At 39.7% G+C, this 19,255-nt stretch overlaps 1 protein-coding gene across 20 annotated transcripts in view; it reads right to left on the bottom strand.

Moving 5' to 3' along the window:
• Positions 1-19,255, bottom strand: part of FGGY (FGGY carbohydrate kinase domain containing) — a 284,157-nt gene that overhangs the window by 24,610 nt on the left and 240,292 nt on the right. For 16 of the 20 annotated variants that reach the window (XR_014885271.1, XM_085231838.1, XM_085231830.1 and 13 more), the window contains 6 exons: positions 17,004-17,111; positions 14,423-14,484; positions 10,188-10,335; positions 8,516-8,590; positions 4,848-4,968; positions 1,523-1,617 (listed from right to left, as the gene is read on the bottom strand). Coding sequence is in view for 16 of the 20 variants with exons in the window: in XM_085231838.1 (XP_085087964.1) it covers positions 1,523-1,617; positions 4,848-4,968; positions 8,516-8,590; positions 10,188-10,335; positions 14,423-14,484; positions 17,004-17,111 (609 nt within the window). In the remaining 4 variants the exon portion in view is untranslated. Of the gene's footprint in view, positions 1-1,518; positions 1,618-4,847; positions 4,969-5,475; positions 5,537-8,515; positions 8,591-9,387; positions 9,600-10,187; positions 10,336-14,422; positions 14,485-17,003; positions 17,112-19,255 lie in introns of those variants that run through there. The other 4 variants (XM_085231843.1, XR_014885273.1, XR_014885272.1 and 1 more) reach the window with 4 other exon arrangements.

The raw sequence follows: 19,255 nt of genomic DNA, 5'->3' as shown, positions 1-19,255 counted from the left end.
TGTAACGTTAGATACCCATTTACACCTAAAAAGACATTTGCATATTTTATACTGCTCCTGATCTCAAGTACCTGAATTCTTTGGAAAATATTTCAACATAACTGAAAACGTTTGCTGCACAATACAGCTGATATTGCCATTGGTGTCACCTCTTTAACTACAATCTTCTGAACAGATACTAAGCCAAACTACAGAGAATGGCTTCTTCCCACCACATATTTGGTGTCTCGGATGGGGCCTCACCTGGCTCTCAGCAATGATCACTGGCAGTGAGGTGGAAAGAAACATGTCATAGATGTCCAGTGAGATGAACAACAACAGTCCTTTCTGAACTGCTTTCCCCTTTTCTGTTCCTGGGGGATCCCAAAGAAGTGCCTGGGGCTGACCTGCACCTCAGTGAAAAAAAGGCATCGCCCTGCTGGCCAGCAAGAGCCTTGCAATCAGACCTGACCCGAATGGAGAAACCAGCTTGAGGCACTGGAATGAAATGGGATTTGTTTCTTTTCTTTCTTTATATTCTGGTATTACTTTCTCTGATTCAAGAAAAGATGGGAAGGGACCATATTTTTATGAAGACAGACTTACTTAATTTAAAGAGTTTTGAGATGGTCACTGATTGCGTAATAGTGCAAGCTATCTTAAACTAGAAATGAAGTGCTGCTGTAAATGAAACAGATAACAGAAAGGCAGGAATTAAATATGAGTTCCTATCACCAAAAGCTGCTACTGAAATTACGTTTATCAAAACAATCAAGATTTCCTTAGAAGCATTGGAATTTTTAAGTAGAAATGCATATTGTACAATATATTTGTTCCAAGGGGATTAATTTTAATGGAAGAATTCTTATGCAAGGAAGCTGTGCTTTCTGCTAGGAGAGGAAGTGCCTTATGCTAGCACAACTGACAGGTGGGAAAACAGCTATGATTGTGAGCATACAGATGGTTCTGCAGGTTTCTGTGTCTCACTGTCACTTATATAAATGTAGTTAAGTCATGCTTTGGCTGATCCACTGAACATAAAAGCATTACTGCCACTTCTACAACCATTAAGGGACTGAAGTAACACAAATAAACATGAAGTTCCACTCTCATTATTAACTCTGAATTCACTGTGAGCAAGACAAGAGGTGCAGGTGTGTTTTTTGTTCTTTTTAACTCTGTGAGTGCTATGGTACTTCTAACATTTAATGTTCCTCAATGCGAAGTGGGACTCAGAGCTGAGATGAAAATGTGTCCTTCTTGCAAGAGCAGGGATTTGCCAAATGCCCTCTTCTGCCTGTAAGATTACACGGCCTAACCTTACAGAGAACAGTTTATACTGCATGTCACCACAGTCAAACATTAGTGAATCTTCTATGCTCATAAGTAACATTGTTAAAAAATGAGGGTGAACAGAAAGTGATGCTGGCTCCCTCCTGGCTCTGCAAACTTTTTCACTTGAATCAAAGTCTGTGCATAAGGCCAAATTTCCAAACATAAAATATAATTCAAAAAACATAATTAAAAATAAAAAATCAGGTACCTGTATAGATGCAAAATCCCCAGAAGCACAAGCTCCAAGAATAGCAGCACCCACAAGAACAGACTCCACTTCTTTGGACAGGACAACAGGCTTGCCTATACAGGAAAAAGTCACACATCTGTTAGGAAGAATAAAGCAATGCAGCAGTAGCTGCACAATAAATAATTGCAGGTAAAAAAGAAAAAGAAAGAAGGAATGAAAAAGGACTTGAAAATCCATGTTCACAACTCCATTTATAATACAGTACAACCCACTGCAGATAAATGTTAATCTGTGCTGTGTGGTTCCAGGACCCCCCCCCCCCCAAAAAAAAAGTAAATAAAACAATAAATAAAACAAGTTCAACAAAATATTGATGCAGAACTCAAAGCAAATGAAGAACAGTGGTTATTCACCTCAAAGCACTTGGCTGTAACCTGCTACCCACACCTCCAAACCAACCTGAAAACTGAAAGTTGACCTTGAGGGGCAATAGAGTGGTAACCTTTCTGTTTCTTTTGTAATGAACAGCAAAAAAACAAAAAGGTTGTTTGTGTTTGTTTTTAAATATATGCCAATAAAGCCAGTCTGTTTTTGCTGGAAGGCAGAAAAATATAAATAGTGACCTTTCACAAGCTGTGAAGGAAATAATAAGAGAAATCTTATCTTCCAGTACAATATAGTTGAAAAGGAAAACTAAAACCCTGGAAAATAAAATAAAATACAGTGAAAAACTTTGCATATTTTTCAAAAGAAGTAAAAAAAACAGTTTCATCACCCACGGGTGCCATCATACTTTTCCTCAGTTCACACAAATTTTTCAGAGACCTGAACTATCAGTGTAAAATCAGAAGGAAAAAGAGCAATGAACCACTAAAAACTGCCTGCTTTCTGAATTCTTAGAGATGCCTAAACTGTGTGAGTGTAACAACTCCTCTAGCTGCACTTTGGATGCTCATCCCACTAAAGCAAAGAATTGTATATTCCTACAGTATTTGGCACGTGTGTAGATTTCCATTACTGAGATAATTTCATTGGATGCATGATGATGCAAACACGGAGGTGGGAGGAGGACTTCCTTTTCCAAATAGCCTCAGTGACATGATGCCCCTGCAAGCCAACGGGGAGATCAGAAGGAGCTGAAATGGGAGGGAGATGTAAAGAGAGCTCTGAACAAATTCCTACAGAGGAAAAGCCAAGTACATGCTTTTAAAATGAGAAATAAAACTATTAATATAAAAACCAACTGTCAATGCAAAGCAAGCTCACCTTGCACCCCAGCATCTGCTAACATGCTTTTTTTGCTCTGTTCTCTCAGTTTAAAGCTGACTACGATCATTATCCAGTGCCACAGCACTCTTTATGCTGTTTTTTCTTATAGTTAGCACAGGCAGTGTGGTGCAGAAAGAAAACAGGTACAGCACAGGCTTGTTGCTAGACTGCTGGAATGGCTACTAGGCGTGAGCCAGTGCGACCACAGCATCTCTAATGTTTGTCTGAATTACAATAAACACATCCATCTTAAAAACAAGAGTGTCAAATCAGACTTGTGAGCACTCCTCCTGCTAAGATGGAGCACAGCTTGGGCCTTGGGTTGGCTTGGAGCAGACACAGACAGCCTAACACTAAGCTCTCAGCCACGCGGCTGCTCGCCAGGCGCTGAAGCAGAAAGCAATTTTCAGCACGCTCTAAAATTTACTGCACATTTCCTGCACCATCAGAATGAATGCAGAATTCTTACCAAGCAAACAAAAAGATCAAGATACTTTTTAAGTGGCCTGTAAAGTTATCTATTGGATGTCTGCATGGCTGAGTCATGGGCATTTGCAGCTAACAATAATATATTCAGATTTTTTTCTTCTCGTGAAAGAATGGGGGATTGATCCTGGAATGTTAGTTATTTTATCTGATAGGCTCAAATGAGTTCAACACAACTGGGAGCATTTCACTGAGATGAACTCTGACATCTCTTGTCAGTCACAGATTTTACAAATGGGGAGAACTCCAGACTGCAAAAGGGCCTTTCTGTACTGAATTGTACTTGGTCATTAGTTACAGTCAAAGAACTCCTGATTACATTTTAATTGGAATACCTTTTCACAGATCCTTTCTTTTACACATCAGGAATCAGCCTCCCAAACTTTGCACCCTGAAATGCACCTAAAATTTGAGTCATGTATGGAAAGATATGCACCACTCAACATTCTTCACAAAGTGCCACTTTGACCACAACACATTCTGTGAATTGTAAGGCCAACAGGCATTATAATTTACTTCTCCATTTCTGTTCTCAACTCAGATAACTACAAAAAGGAATACTTTTGCCTTCCCTTCTGCATCAAGATTATGAAATGTGGTTTGTGTTAGGGCAAGTCAGATCTCCCAACCAAATATCCCAAATCTGAGCATTACTGTGCTCATGGCAGCTCAAACAGTCTTTATTTGACATACACTCTAAACATGTATTCCTCAAAGTTTTTCTGAAGTCTTTTAAACTAAATTTTGTTATTTTTTCCCCTGTTTTTAAAAGTACATTCAACCAACTCAAAAGAGTGCTAAGACACCCAGTGCACACAGGCTAAAGGAGATCAGAAGCATTGAGGCCTCCTCTGATAGTGAGCCACAAACCCAGCACCTTCCATCTATCAGTAGTTGTACAAAACCAAATGGAACATCATGCAGGAGCAGGGATGCAGAAATTGCCCTCTAAACCATACGAAAGGTAAAGAGGCTGAAGCAATTTAGAATTTGTTCTCTACAATGCATGATGTGTCCAGCATGAGCAGAAATTCAAATAGGATGAACCTGACAGAGATTTCACTAGAAATAAAGCACATCTTATGTAGTAACAAACTCATCAAATGTACCACACATTATCCTCATCAAATTAACTTCTTGTAATCTGATTAAATGGAAGAATTTTTATATCATGCCTAGAATAATTTTTATAAATCTGATAGTGAGGAACATCACAGACATCAACTTACACCTACTGGTTTTAAAAATTCCACACAGCTTTTATATTAATTCTACTGCACTTTCTTAGGAAGCCCGTCAGGCTAAGATCCACAAACTGGAAATAAGTTGGAAGATCCTCCAAAAGTCCATTTTCTAACAATACAATTATGGAGCTTTATTTGCACCACACCTCAGTATTATTCTAATACCTTTAAATTTCAGGAAATCCAGTCTTGCAGGAAGTTACATTTCATTCCAATATTTTTGTCCAACCAACAAAATTCAGTTCTATATAAAGGAAGTATTTATTTTTCCAGAGATGAGGCACTTGGCCACCTACAATAATAAAGCAGTTGACACTCCTTTACCCAAACTTCCTGTAGCTTACCAGTAATGTCAGCATGCATCTGCACAAAGAGAGGGTTCTTGCTCAGCCCACCACACAGGAACAGGGTGTTGATATGATGGCCTGCAGCCTCCATAGCTTCCAAAATATGTCTTGTTCCTAACTTGAAAAAGGGAAAAATAAAAGAAAAAACAAAAACTCAACAGATGAGCACAAGAGAGCAGCCACAGAACAGAAGAACAATGTGCTACGAAGTGTGACAGAAATATACAGACACTACCTGCCCCCCGCAGTAACCCGAGGGCTGGGAGTAGACCAGAAGGGTACAGACTTGGCTTAGCTTTAAAGAGTAAATGGTACTGTGATTAAGGACAAGAAAAATCATGCAGATTGCACAAAGAATTGGGAAGTACAAAGGCACAGTATATTGCAGTGAGCATCCTTGGGCTGGCTGAAAACAGGAAAAGGTAACTTCCACTCTACAGTGCTGGGAAAAAGGGGCTTGCAGGGAAGTACTTACAAGGGTGAAGACTGAAATTACTAGAAGACAGAAGTGGGCACCAGCTCAGCTGATGGCAGTGATAAGCAGCTGTTTGTGACCATGAGCAGCACGACACAGAAAAGATTTCCAGGCCCACAACTAACCCTTATATGGCAAAGACACTCCCACCAAAAAACTCCTGTTTTCTTTGTACAAATACATCTGAGTATCACTCTCAGTGTTGAGATTTCTGGCAAAACAGAACAAAATAAAACAAAAAAGGAGAAAATGATAAACCTGTACTTTCTGTCTTTTCAGCAAAAAGGAAAACCTGAGGAATTTTCTATTGGCTTAACTATTTCTCTTGGCCTTTGCCCTGCACAAAATAAAATGTTCCATTTCATGCCTGGATTAATTGAAACATGTCTAAAATGTAGGTATATTTTTAAACTTTTCATTTCAAAGTCTTTATTCACAGAAGCTCATATTAGAACAGGTCAGTGTTCTGTTCTGTAAATGACGAAAGCAAACAGGTTGCCAATTAAAAAAATCTTCCCTCTTTGTGCTACCTTTGCTTGCCATTGAAGCCAGCCCTCTCTGTTTTTTTCTCTTACAAACCTACTTCCAGTTTCACTGACCAACTGTCTGTCCCCCTAAATTCCCAGCTCATTATAATACCCTGGAAGTTAATTTTGAAGTACAAACTTGACAAAATATAAATCCAAGTCAAAACTTCAACCCAAGCTGACCGTTCGTAGGCAAACTCCCCACCAAACACAATCTGGTCCATTTCTGACAAACTGTTATTTATGTTTTCTTTATGCTATGCTGTGAGTTCACTAAGAGGTCTGCTGCCTGCAATAAAGCCCTCTGCAAATAAACTCCACTAAAACTAGCAGAGTTTCTGCAGATTGAGCCACGTGCTGTGACTGGCACAATCCTGGACAGGTCTTCAAATGTATTTTTGAGTATGAAGGCAAACGGTTACAAGGAACTTCAGCAGCCACAACACAGCTGACTAAATCCATCACTTCCCTATTGACACAGAAAGCTCATTTCCAAATCACACAGCCACGATTTTAATTATGGAAAAGAAAAAAAAAAAACTACTTGAGAAAGTCTGTCTCCTCTGAACGGGCTCGATGGCCACGACTGGGTCTCTGTTCTCACAAGCCCAACTGGTGCATCGCATGTTGATGGATATTCTCTTTCACTACTTCTGAAATTCAAATTTACGAACAACTTCTCTCACAATGTACACATGCCAAAGACCCTGAGAAAGGACACGCTGTGAAAATTATTTTGTGTTTACCTGCCTGGAAAATTGTATTCACAGAGCAATTTAAATTAAAGCCTGACTTATTTCACTGTGGGTGGGGGGGAACTAATTTAATCCTGGATTGGAGAAAATGCAAATGGAGGGGCTTGAAATGCAAATTTTATATGAAAAGAAAAAAAAGCGTCTCCTGCTGAAAAGAAAACCAGAGATTAACATTCTGTGGGCAGGCCTATACTTTGTACAAGACTTTTACTTAGCTTTAAGGCTGTCTTGCTTCAGTGGTTAATGGTATGGGACTGAGGCTGTGCTTCTGCAAAGCAGAGCTAACCTGGGAGTGGCAGAGCATGGGAGGAAATGTAAGATTTCTAGGTACAGCATCAGCAGTTGGTAAATACATCACACCAAACCCAAGGCCACCGTTGTCTGCTTTCTAGCTACTATTTGAATAGTGTTTACCAAAAAATTAATTTCTGTTAACATACAGTGAAAAGTATTGTATGACCTTTTTATATTAAATCACACGGTCGAGGCAATTAACTATCACAACTGCTGAATATAGAGCTGAACACAGTATGAGTGTTTTCCAATAAAACGTGAGTTGCATTGTACAATGAGATAATAGGTGACTTTCCCAGGATTTCCAGCTGTGAAGGTTTCCACCTCATTAGCACAGCACAATACCTGAGCACCTGTTCGATTCTGGGAAGTTTTTAGTTTCTTTCAGGATAGTATCAGTAGCTGGCATTGATTAAACTCTCCTACACATTCTTATTTAAATTGTGGGATTAGACTGAAGCATCAGGTAGAACCCAGCTACATACATCTTAAAAAAGATCAAAACTGACAACCATCCATTCCAGACCCAAGTTACTTGCTGAAGATGGAGGGTTAACACACGACATGTACAGCTCACAGTGAATTTACAGCAGCCGCCCACCCTCTGTCCCAGATGGCTGACCCAACCTAGCAAAGTTGCTGTTTAACCAGTAGAGGAGTTTGGAAGTTTTCCAGCCAAATAGAGGTTTGTCAGGAAAACTCCCCAATTCATCAACATGCTAATGTTTTGCAAGTTCAACAAGTTTTGTTTTTTTTTATAATTACAAAGAGGATGTCAAAGGAATGTCAGTTGCAGTCACCGAACGCCTGGGGATAGCATGCCCCATTGCAGATACCCTGTGCCAGTGTTTCAAAACAACTCCTTTGACCCAGGTTCTCGTGTCAAAATAGAACTTCTCATGAACTGGAAATCCTGGTTTCTAGAAAGTCTCTCATCTGAGAAAATGAGGGTAGGAACAGAAGTATTCCTATAAAATTTCCCATGCATGCATGTTAGCAAACTTCTGTGACATTTTCATAAAGGTGGTCTCTCTGCTTTTACAGAAACACAGCCTCAGATTGCAATTGTCATATATTAGACAACTGCTTGCCTTACAATGGGGAGACCACGAGAGGAATGAGCTCTGGTTCATTCAGTATGTAGAGATACAAACCCACTCAGACTTCAGCAATGTGGTTCTGACTCTCCCATCACACAGCGAGGGGAAATCTGTGCATTTAGGAACATTCTGAAGCCGAGGCAAATTTGGGGAGAGCAAGTTCCTTCCTAAAAGGAAGTCAGTGCTTTTTTTCCTCCACTCTCTCAGCCTCCCTCTAGACAGCCCATGATGCCAACAGTGCCCCTTGTAGCATCAGCCTCTTTCTCACATATGCATCAGAGACAAAGGCTCTGAATTGTCATAAGGGGAAATCTTTCTAGGGAACATATTCTTCACACCATCTCCTACAGCAGGGAGTAGTCAGCAACGTGGGAAAACAATATCTTGCTCCTTTAAGAAGTCCATTAAGAGAATTCATCTATTACTAGCAATCTGTTTGGTGGAGGGGAATGATCAGTTTGCCACAGAACACAAGACAATTCATTTGTTCTTTTATGCACTTAAAATGGCTTACAGCAATTGCTTGAATCGTGGCCAAGTAGATAAGGGCAAGTTCATCCAGACCCCGAGAGAGCGTCAGTCCGACAACCTGTGCAAAGATCAAAGAGAAAACACACAAATCCAGCCAAGGTAACACTCTATGGTTTCTCGTTATAACAAGTTTAAGTGATAATTCTAAGCCTTATTTTTGTGAGCTGTACACATAACATTATGTCAAGCATGTTATTCTTGATCTAGGGAAGAACCACATGAATTGTTAATATGCTTGCAAAGAAATAAAGAACAAACAGCAGATAGTGTGGGATTAGAGATAGATTAACCCTGACAGTTTTATGTTATGACTCAGACATTGCCTGTGAATGTATTTAATGTAATAATATGAAAATGCTATCACATAAAAACAAGTTTTTAAAAGCACTTCTCACTTCCAAGTACCATAACACTGAAAGACAATTAATAATTCAAGACTATACCTTCACCTTCATTACTCTGAAATAAATAAATAAATATCGTACTGCAGTTACTCTGGGTCAATATTAACATAGGCCAGATGTGAGCACCAGCAGAGAAAATGATTGCTATTACCACTGTTTGCATACAGCTCTCATACCAAGGGAAAATCTGAATCTTCTGCAGCGTATAATTCTTTCATAAAATCATATAGGTATTAGTGGAACTCCACAGATAAGTAACCTATTTTTTGATGCTTCCTCTGTTTGTGGTTTAAAATGTGTGGTGGTGCTTACAATTCCCTTTCCTCAGCCTCACGCACAGCAGATTTTGGTGCTGGTGAGTAGCTTGAGATATTCATTACAAGAACATGATACCACTTTGAAGTAAATTTTTGTCTTACTCATCAGGTATTTTGATATCATCAAATGATACCTTTCTGACAGCTTTCCAGCCCTGCACAATTACATCTGGCTTGTTAGCTATCCAGTCTGCAACCATGAAGAGAAATAATCATCCAAATCTTTAAAGATGGGCTGAAAAAGGTCCCCAGCAGAGCATCTCTGGTGAGCTTCCAAAAGCTGCTTTCTGGTTCCACACTGCAATGCTCTGAAAATTTCCTTGTGCAGAACACAGTACTTCAAGCCCTGTGAGTTCCAAAAGTAGCATTTTTAAAACCAGAAGCAAGCATCAGAGTACATTCAGCTTTGAACAAAGAACCATGAAGCACCATGACCGCACGTTTCCATGCATGAGAGCATCTTTGGCCATTTTTAACAATAAGCAGAGGAGCCTTTAGTTTCTGTTGAGATTTAACACCCAACAATTATAATATAGTTCATTTACCAAACATTTATCTGCATTTGTTTCATTCCTTTCCCACGTAGGCATACTCTAATTTGTGCTGAGATGCAAAATTAGGCAGACAGGTGAGCTAACGACAACTGTGGGCACTGCTAACAGAGTTCTGAAGTGTGAGTCCTAGGAAGGTTACTGGGAGATGCACACTCTCCTTATTTTTAGGAAATAAATGTGGTTGTAATGATATCTAACTATAATGATCTCTGGTTTTCTACTGAAACCTTAGCACACTTCAAAATGCAGCAAGAAACCCAAATCCTATGGGACAGTTTAAATAGCTAAGGAGGAGTATGTTCAAAATTAAATCCCCTTCCAAGATTTTTTTTTTTTTTTACCCTGTATTGACCTTTTTGCAAAGACAGGCTGTTTCTTACCATGCCCTTTAGTGTCAGATCTGTTAAGGGAGATCTGTTTCCATGGAAATCTGGCCAAACATGTAAATCAACAGTGAGGAAACCCACAGGCAAGGATTTCTTAATCAGATCCAGGTGACTGTTCAAGTATGTATATATACTTTGAGCACTAGAAGAAAAACAAGTTGGAAAAAGAGTGGGGGAGGTTATTCATCAAACATAAAACATTTGTACTACTATCAAAAGCAGAAAACCCAACAAAGAATCCCAAATCCCAGAAGTAAAACAAAGAGGGAGAAACACCGCAGTGTGCAGGCAGTGGGGATGCCTCAGTTCTGCAGGACGAGAGGTGGAAGTTTGTGATCTTGAGCTTGCACGCTGCTTCCTATGGGTCCCGAATTGAGCCAAAGCTGCTGGGTACTTTGGGGTTTGATGATGCTTGTCTCTAACAACAAGGTGCTGACACTGTGAAAGGGAAAGCTGGAGGAAAGAAAGCCGAGAGAGAAGAACGAGGAGGATTCCAGAGAGAAATGAAAATTCCTTTACAGCAGTTAAACAATTTCTCTGATTAATCAATAGCACTTTCAGCTTTCCTTTTTTAAACCATAATTATTTCAATATGTGTTATGATTAAAATGTAGCACTGAGGGTGGAGGACAGAAAGCAAGTGGCTGCTATTTTTGGGAGGAGCCGAACATGGGCCTAAACATCTTGCATCTAAGTTCAGATACACCCAGCTCCACAATATCCAACAGACATTTTCTTGGACCAACAGTGATCTTTGGTCTAACAGTGAATTCTTCAGTGCTTTGGCTTCCAATAGCTCCAGTGACATTCCATTTAAAAAATGTTGCAATTATGCTCAGAATACTTTTTCAAAGACTCATAATATCATAAACAGATTCATATATATTTTTCAACCCCTTGGAAATCTCCAAGTGGGGCATTTAATTCTAGACATGTGGGTCAATAATAGCATGTAACCCTAATTACAATTGATTAGTCATTGTCTCATCCACTATAGACCCAAACAGTGATATTCACTTAGCCTCTACATGTATATTCAATCACACACTAATGAGATCCCTAAGGGAATTTGGCATATGCTTTACTAGTTTGACTTCTGACCTGCTAGCAGCTGTATATTTATACTTTGCATTCAACCATTCAGCTGCATGTTTTTTCAATTATACCTTACCATGTGTATGCTATCAGAGGATATCATTCAAAATGAAGTACACTTGGAAGACATTAAAATAACTAATTCACATCATTATTCACATACTTTTAAATGTGCTTTGTGTGTCTTCCTGGACCTGAATTATGGTAATTTTCAGGTCACCATTTTTCTCCCCCTTGCAGAAGTGGCCCTATATTCTACATCTCTAAAACTTACTTATAGGTAAGCAGCACATGTTGAACACAAAGTCATTGTATTTCCAGGCTAAATCACGCTTTGATGTTGGGAAGAAAAAGAAAAGAAAGCTTCACTCATCCAGAAATCTACCGGACAGACATCTCAGCTTCTATCTGATCTCTGTGCTGCTTGACCACTCTTGCAGGGATCAGCTGTTCGTACCACCCTGACAGAAGACAGCACAAAAGAAGCTGGAGCTCAGCCAGATACATTAACACCCAGATCACCTTGGCATTATGCTTTTTTCCACAGCTTTTCCTCTTTTTGTCTGTACAAGATGTGAGTGTGAGGGATTGGCAAAGTCCTTCAAACTTCTGCCGGTTCCAGTTCGTATCAAGCCTCTGCTGGACATAATGTTACAGCATGAGCTCTCTGGAGCTCTTTCTATCCAGTTCCATGTGAAGCTATCAGTAGCAGCTGGATCTGGTTTGCAGAGCTAAGCACAAGCTAATAAAAATGAACAATGCTGAAAGTGGAGAATAAGAATTGAACGTAAGTTTGCTCAGGATGATGTTCTTACTAAGGAGAGAATTTCAGAAAGCAACAAGAGTTTGGTACTGAATCTTTGAGAAAAATGTAAAAAAATTCCATTTCTAAACACTAAATAAGGCTATAAAAATATACAGGTATAGAAAATTGTCAAATACTATGGTTGTATTGTGCTTGAATGGTCCCAGAAGAGCTGACAGATGATATGTGTGTTACTTCATTGCTTTTTTTTTTTTTTTTTTTCCTCAGGAGCCATGTCTTTAGATGGAGAAATGGCATTGAGAAGCAAAGGAAAAGAAATTCTGTCCTAAAATAAAAAAGCAAAGCACCAATGAGCATGGAATCTTTGATGGCAAACATACTTTTTGCACCAGGAGATTTGGAACTGTGATTCCAGGAAGCTAAGTATTTAGACTTAAAATCATAAATGATGTTATTTCTTTGATCTCCTACCCTACACTACACAGAGTGGATTTTACCATATCATGATTGCTAGATGTCAGACCCACACAATAAAGAGACTGAACACCAAATGTGATGTCTCTACAGTGATTTCTGCAACTCACTGAACTGTATGAAAAAAAGGAGCATGTTGTTCAGAGTACATCTATGGGTTAGACCAAATGCTAAATTTGCAGCTGTTCGGACAGCCCTCATGCAACTCAACCTCTTCATTTCCAGTAAGAGAAGGGGAAAGAGAACATGGGAATAAGACTGGGAAGGCTGCACAAGTGGTCAGCAGGAACTGGTTACTGGCAAGCCCATTTAAGCCACACATGCTCTAGCAAGCCACCACAAATCAGCTGGAATAGTGGTAAGTACAGCATGCAAAGTCTCACTCCTGCAAAGGAACAAAATCTGAAAAGTGAAGCTTCTGAGACCAGCTGCTCAGCAGGCAGTTTGACACTGCTGAACCTACTTACGAGCAGCATTGCTAGATGGAGAGGAAAGGACAGGCTTGGGAAGGCAGAAGTGGGCAGCAAGTAAGAGGCACAGATTTTTGACACCACATTTTTATGACACTATATCCACAGTATGTGTGGAGTTCTGTTCCCAATACTCTATATTTAGTGTCCTATCCAGATCACAATCCAAACTTTCAGCTCTGTGAAATTAGTTCTGGTCAGTACACTATCACGCCTAGTATGGACAAGCAAGCTGCTGCATAATCACTTTAACAACACACAAAAAAAGTCATCAGAGATCTAACTAATTCTTTGTCTTATGCTTATGCTTCACATGGGGAAAAAATGGATTGGAAGCCAAAATCTTGAAAAAAACCCAAGCAGTAAAGATCAGTCCTTATTCCAAACAGACAGATGCATTTGTTTCTTGATTTTCTTTCTTAAAGAACAACAAAGAGAATTCTAGGAAGTGTGAATCTATTCCATATTGAAAGAAGTCCAGTAGGTTTCTGGGAATTCTGGTCAAGGTCTCAGCAAATAAATAAGCCATTTAACACTAAAAACTATGAAAGGGCCATCCAGAGAAACCAGGTAGCTTTATCTCCCCAGAGAGGACTAACTGTAACTAAATGAATTTTAATACATCTCTTGGGACTGTCCCTTGCCATTTAGACCAGAGTGATAAACTGGAGATTAAAGGACAAATTCACTGTTTCTGTCTTTAATCCAAGGAGGAGAAAAAATAATTAGGATAACTAATTTTTCATCCAATGTACTTTAATGTTCAGCTAAGTTGGTCTCAGAAAATTCAGATTTGACAGAAGTGTCTGAATGGCCCTCATCCACTTCCAAAGTAGATCAAACTAAAATTTGACATCTTTCATATCTGCATGCTCAAGGAATCCTGGAATTACCAGCTGGAATTACACTCCCACACCTTAAGTTTTGTCTGAAAATGTATCCTGGCTTTCTATGTTCTATTTGTGCTGTCACGAAGGAGTTCCATACAATGGTTATAACTTCCTTTAGATGTTTGTTCCAAAAATATTGAATAATATATTCTTAATTAAGCTCTATTTCACCCCTCAAGCTCAACAGATCACCTACAAATTAAGACATCGTTAGCCTAAGGCACACAGCTTAGCTGAACAGGGCTGATGCTATGGTACCAAGAAATATGCTGGGTTGGGTAAAACAGGCTGAAAAGCAGGAAGCTGTTGAAGCTGGTATCACCATCTAGCTACCCTCAAAATACCTGAGAGGAGATTAAAGCTTTCCTCTCTGAACAACCACCTGAAAAGCCTTTGTAAATATTTCCAACCCACTGTTGCTCTGTTGATTCCCACATTCCAGAATACATATACAGCAGAGCAATATCTCAGTGTTTGGAATACAATATGTCAGTTGATAAGGCAGGCATGTGATAAAGAAATAAGAACAGTGACCTGGCTGCAGCTTTGGATTGTAATTCCGGGAAGGCAACATGGCCTTGGACCACATGCTCTATCTGAAAAAGAAGAAAGCAAGATTTTTTTGAATGATTATATCTTTAAAATTTGGTCCTGGAAAGGGGCAATGCAGTTTCATAACTTTAGAAAGACAAGAGAGCTTCTAAGTTACTCATGAGGTGTAAAGTCCCAACCCGAACAAAGCCAATGGCAAAACTCCCACTGACATTACAGGATTCAACATTTTGCTTTAAAACAGTAACAAAAAGCAACGCACCAAACTAGGCAAAATGCTGAGCATGCAGTGCCTCAGTCAGAAGAGTAACACCAAAAGGATGGAGGTTTTTCCTGCCCAGCAATACTTGAGAGTATGTCCTCTAATCTTTCTCACTCAATTGCATGCATGCTTTCACTGGAACTCTACCAGGAGCATCTTCTTGGCCCACATTCCTACGTCATTCTATATCATGTCATTACAATAAAACACAAGGTATGTTGTCATCTGGATAAGCGCTCCATATGTTCATTGCAGGAAACAAAATGTTTCCTCTGACAAGCAATTATTGCTTTAAAAAAAAAAAAAAAAGCTCAATACAGGTTCTGTTCATGCCGTATTTATAAATCATCCAGCCCTTTCATATCACAGTGACTACCATTACTCACTCATAATAAAGTATCAGGTAGAATCAGTTTTTTGTGGCCTCTTGAAGTGACAGTAAAAAGTAAGGAGGCAAAACTAGAGCTACTCAAGAGCACAGACTGTATTTGGCAGTATACATTGGCAGTAAAACACATTCTGTATTGTATATTTCACAGTCTGAGTCTAGACTGTAATCAGTGTAGAGAAACCTTTATAATGAAGCATATACATCAGAACACAGGAATAAAAATAACACACTCCTGTTCTTTCTGAGATTTACATCAAAGACAAAACTCAAACATGCGTTAGAACAAAGCTCTGACCTAATTGCAATATTAAATAATCACTGTAGAACATAGGAACAACTCATAAATCCAGAAATACATCTATAGATAAATATCATATATACATGTGTTATGAAAAAGTTTTAAACAGAAGTGTTACTGTTAGAATGAAGTTAGATATTTAAATGTCCTGAGTGCAATGACTACAGCTTTAAAACCATAATGATAGTGAATGCAATCTATCTTCCACACCACTTAAACCATTTCTTCCTGTATGTGCAACCTCAACAAAATGACACTAAATATTCTAAGAATGTTCTAATAAGATAGCTTTTGTAATATACCTTTATTTACTCTCAGTTTTTTTGCTAAGTGTCCCTAACAAGCACATAGGTTTTGTAGCATTTTCTTAAATGGCTGAGGAACACCTTGTCCTCTGGCACTAGAATGGAATCCAGCAGTGACTGAAAAGGATTTTTAAAATCATCTTTCAGATGAATCCCCATGAGGCAGCCAACAAAAAACATTTGATTTGCTGTATCCTCTCCAGGGCTCGGTTAAATGTCTCCACCCACTTTTCGTTAAGCACACAGAGACTTCTCTCAAAAGATTTTTTATGAAGTATGCACAAGATTTACCATTTTCCCTTTGAAGTGGTATTGTCATGAGTGATAATTAAATCTTCTGGCTGTAGCTGTTACCTGTAAAATGGGATGCTTTGGTTCCAGCCTTGCCTTGACCTGAAAAATGTAACACACACATCCCACCTGCTGCGAGAGTGATTTATGCACCAGGCTCAGTGCAGGCCTGGGATGGGAACTGGAGGTGCATTTGGGGAAGAGTGCTGACTGTCTCACTGAAGGTGTGACACTGTACAGACAGGAACCAAAGATTCACGTGGCCAAGGACTGCACACACGAGGGAACATCAAGTCACAGCTCACCACTCAGGGTGTATCTGGGCTTCCTGATCCAGGATTATTTCTGTTCCTTGTACTGTGATTGTTTCGTATGGAATGCGTAAATGCGGTGATGCCCAACTCTGCTACTTCCAGGACACGTGCATTGATCATGAGGATTTTTAAAACATGGGTGGTGCTAAGTCTGAGTAAGACAGCAATTATGGCTGCAATTTGTGGAAAGCCAAACCCACCTGTATGTTTGGAGCTTACAGCTTGTCCTTGCAGGACCAGGCCCTGTTTCCTGTGGTTCCTCAGTAGGAATTTGGCACCTTGCCACTAAAGGCAGATCATACTGATTGAGCAGAGATACACATGGAGAAACACATGGAGAAACACAGAAGCACTCACCGATGTCTTCTTGACCTCATTTGTACATTTCCTCATCTCAAAGCCTACCTCACCCTCTTGCTACTACAAAGTATGAAAGCTTACTTCTCTGTAGAATTATTAAAATAATTACTGCAATTATCAAAAAAGGACTACATGCTTTTATTGCTCCGCCCTACATATAATCCCCTATCAGAATGGAAATGCACAGGCCGTAAGGGCATAACAACCAACTAATTGTTTACTGCTTTCTCCTCCAATCTTACAAGGAAGTTTCAGGCACAGCACTGGCTGAATTGGCAGTGAAGCTATCTCAGATGATTGCAGTCAGCTCCCATCTCGAGCTCTGTGCTTCCATGCACTTACCAGCTTTCCTGTAGCACTCTGACCTCCTTCATTCAGCCACAATCCAGGTACCATGGCAGAGAAATAAGGTCCCCAAACACCAGGAACAAAAATGGGTGTTTCACTGATCTGGAAAAGTAAGAAATAGCCTCAGTGACCTGTTGAAGTAGGTGCTTCATAGCTAATGTTTGGCAGCTGTCAGAATCCAATACTGATTTGTGCTCCTCCACTGAAGTTACCATCATCAGCAAAAATGTGTAGGTGGAGATTTACTCTAAGGAGAATGTGGAGAAATGTGTTCCCCATTTGCATCATTTTCAGATGACATGATACAGCTGCAGCTACTGACTGCCTAACTCCTATTTCTCCCACTCACACCCATTTATACAGCAGCTGGGCCTGGCCACACCAAAGAATGAACTTTCAGGAATAAGAACTGTATTTCATATGGAGAAGGAAGGTGTTTTGCTCCTTCAAAAAAACACTCTAGTTAAAATGAGCATTTGGATAAAACAGTCTGTGCTTGAATATCAGCAGAAAACACAGCTAACCTGACCAGGGAGCAGTGCTTACAGAGCACTCATCCTGTGTGTTCTCATAGCTGAGTCCTTACATCAAGGCAGCAGTCTCTTTCACGAACTGATAGATCATCCATATCTACAGTGATGTCCTGTCCCTACACAGCACTTCAGTGGCTAGATCACTCAGGATGTGGGACGCACTGTTTCATTTCCTTTCTCTGCTTCAAAAGATGCCAATTACCAGTTTATAAGGGTGGAGGGCACTTTCCTTCCTCTTACTAAAGCTGTCAATAGACTAGATAGACTTTCTATACTTCCTTTTGAGTGCAGAAAGAAAGGTTAAGGAGGTATGACAAGCTAGCAAGCAAGGCACAGAATGTAGTACATGCTACAGATCAGCAGTAAATTGCCATAGCAGCTAGCTGAGCATTCTGCACTGTTTGAATATGACTTACTCCTGCAGCAGAGACTGGAGAAGACAGCTCATCCATTGCCATAGGTAGATAACCTGTCCTGTCATTTGGAGAATGATTCACGTCACCTCTTCCAGAACCAACAGGTTGAGACATTCAAGGTACATGCAGCCATAAATTCAATGGGAAAATAAGATGGCAGAACAGTTCTATGCCATCAGATGGTGCATGAATGCACTGCCCACTAAGCTGTGTTAATGAAGTAAATCTGCAGCTGCTGTTCTCTAGAAGGTAGGAAATGCCTCAAGAGAAGGAAACAAGAATTCCCTAACAATGTTGAGTCTGCACGTTTGCAACACAGAAACAAAAATCAAGAAAGGTCTCAGTCAATAGGACAATGTGGTTTTTTTCTATTTAGAGTTTGTTCTTTATTAGAAAAGCTCTGCACCCATTGAAGGATGCCTGTGGATTGCTGTTGAATTCAATAACACCAGGATTTCACATCCAAATAGCTTCAAGGAACAGTAAACAAAAATTCAGCTCTGTTTCTGTTCAACTCAATGCACATTCTCTGTATATTTAAGCAGGCCAAACTTTAAAGACAGTTTTTGCTGGCAACTGGGGAATATGCTGGATGATGCAGTTTACTGGCATTTGTGTATCGCACATGTTTAGTAAATATACCAGCAGCAGGGAAGGTTCTGCACAAACAATAGTCTGCTTTAGCCATCGTCTGACATTACAGCTGATTCTCGTCATGAAGTTAAGTAGAAAAACAAAGCAACAAAGACTGGTTGCTCCAAATACATCATGACAGTTTCGAGCTATCCTGATTTCTCTTTGGAATGCATCTAAATAAGAAGAGAATTCTGCTCACTCCCCCCTATCAGCCATAGGACACCGACTTACTTTCACTAAAGAGGTATGCCTGCACATGTGTCTGTGTGTCTGCGTAACGTTTTGGCTGACTGAACCCATTAAAGAGCAAGAATAGCTGCACTGAATTTAAAAAGGCATTTATGACTCCAAGTGGACAAAGCTACGTCAAAAACATTGCAAAGACATTTGGTTTTGTTTTGTTTTCTCTTAAAACTACAAATTAATGCAGCCTTGGGTTTTCAACACCTCCATGAGGCGAGCCTTCTCTTACAATTTCACTAACAAAAAGAAGTGCAACAAAAAGTATTGGCTAAATGTTTCTAAAAGTTAGAAACCTAAAATAAACTCATCTCTAAACCAATTCCACATCGCCAACTTTACTGAGAACACAGCAGCGCAAGATCAAAATTGCCAAATGCTATCTACTCCAAACTGATGATGGGAGCACACTGAGAGCCCC

This window comes from Meleagris gallopavo, chromosome 10 (assembly GCF_905368555.1).
Source record: "Meleagris gallopavo chromosome 10, MGAL_WU_HG_1.1, whole genome shotgun sequence".
Taxonomy (NCBI): domain Eukaryota; kingdom Metazoa; phylum Chordata; class Aves; order Galliformes; family Phasianidae; genus Meleagris; species Meleagris gallopavo.
Note: the sequence above shows the minus strand (reverse complement) of the source record. Positions and strands in the feature narration are given on the sequence as shown.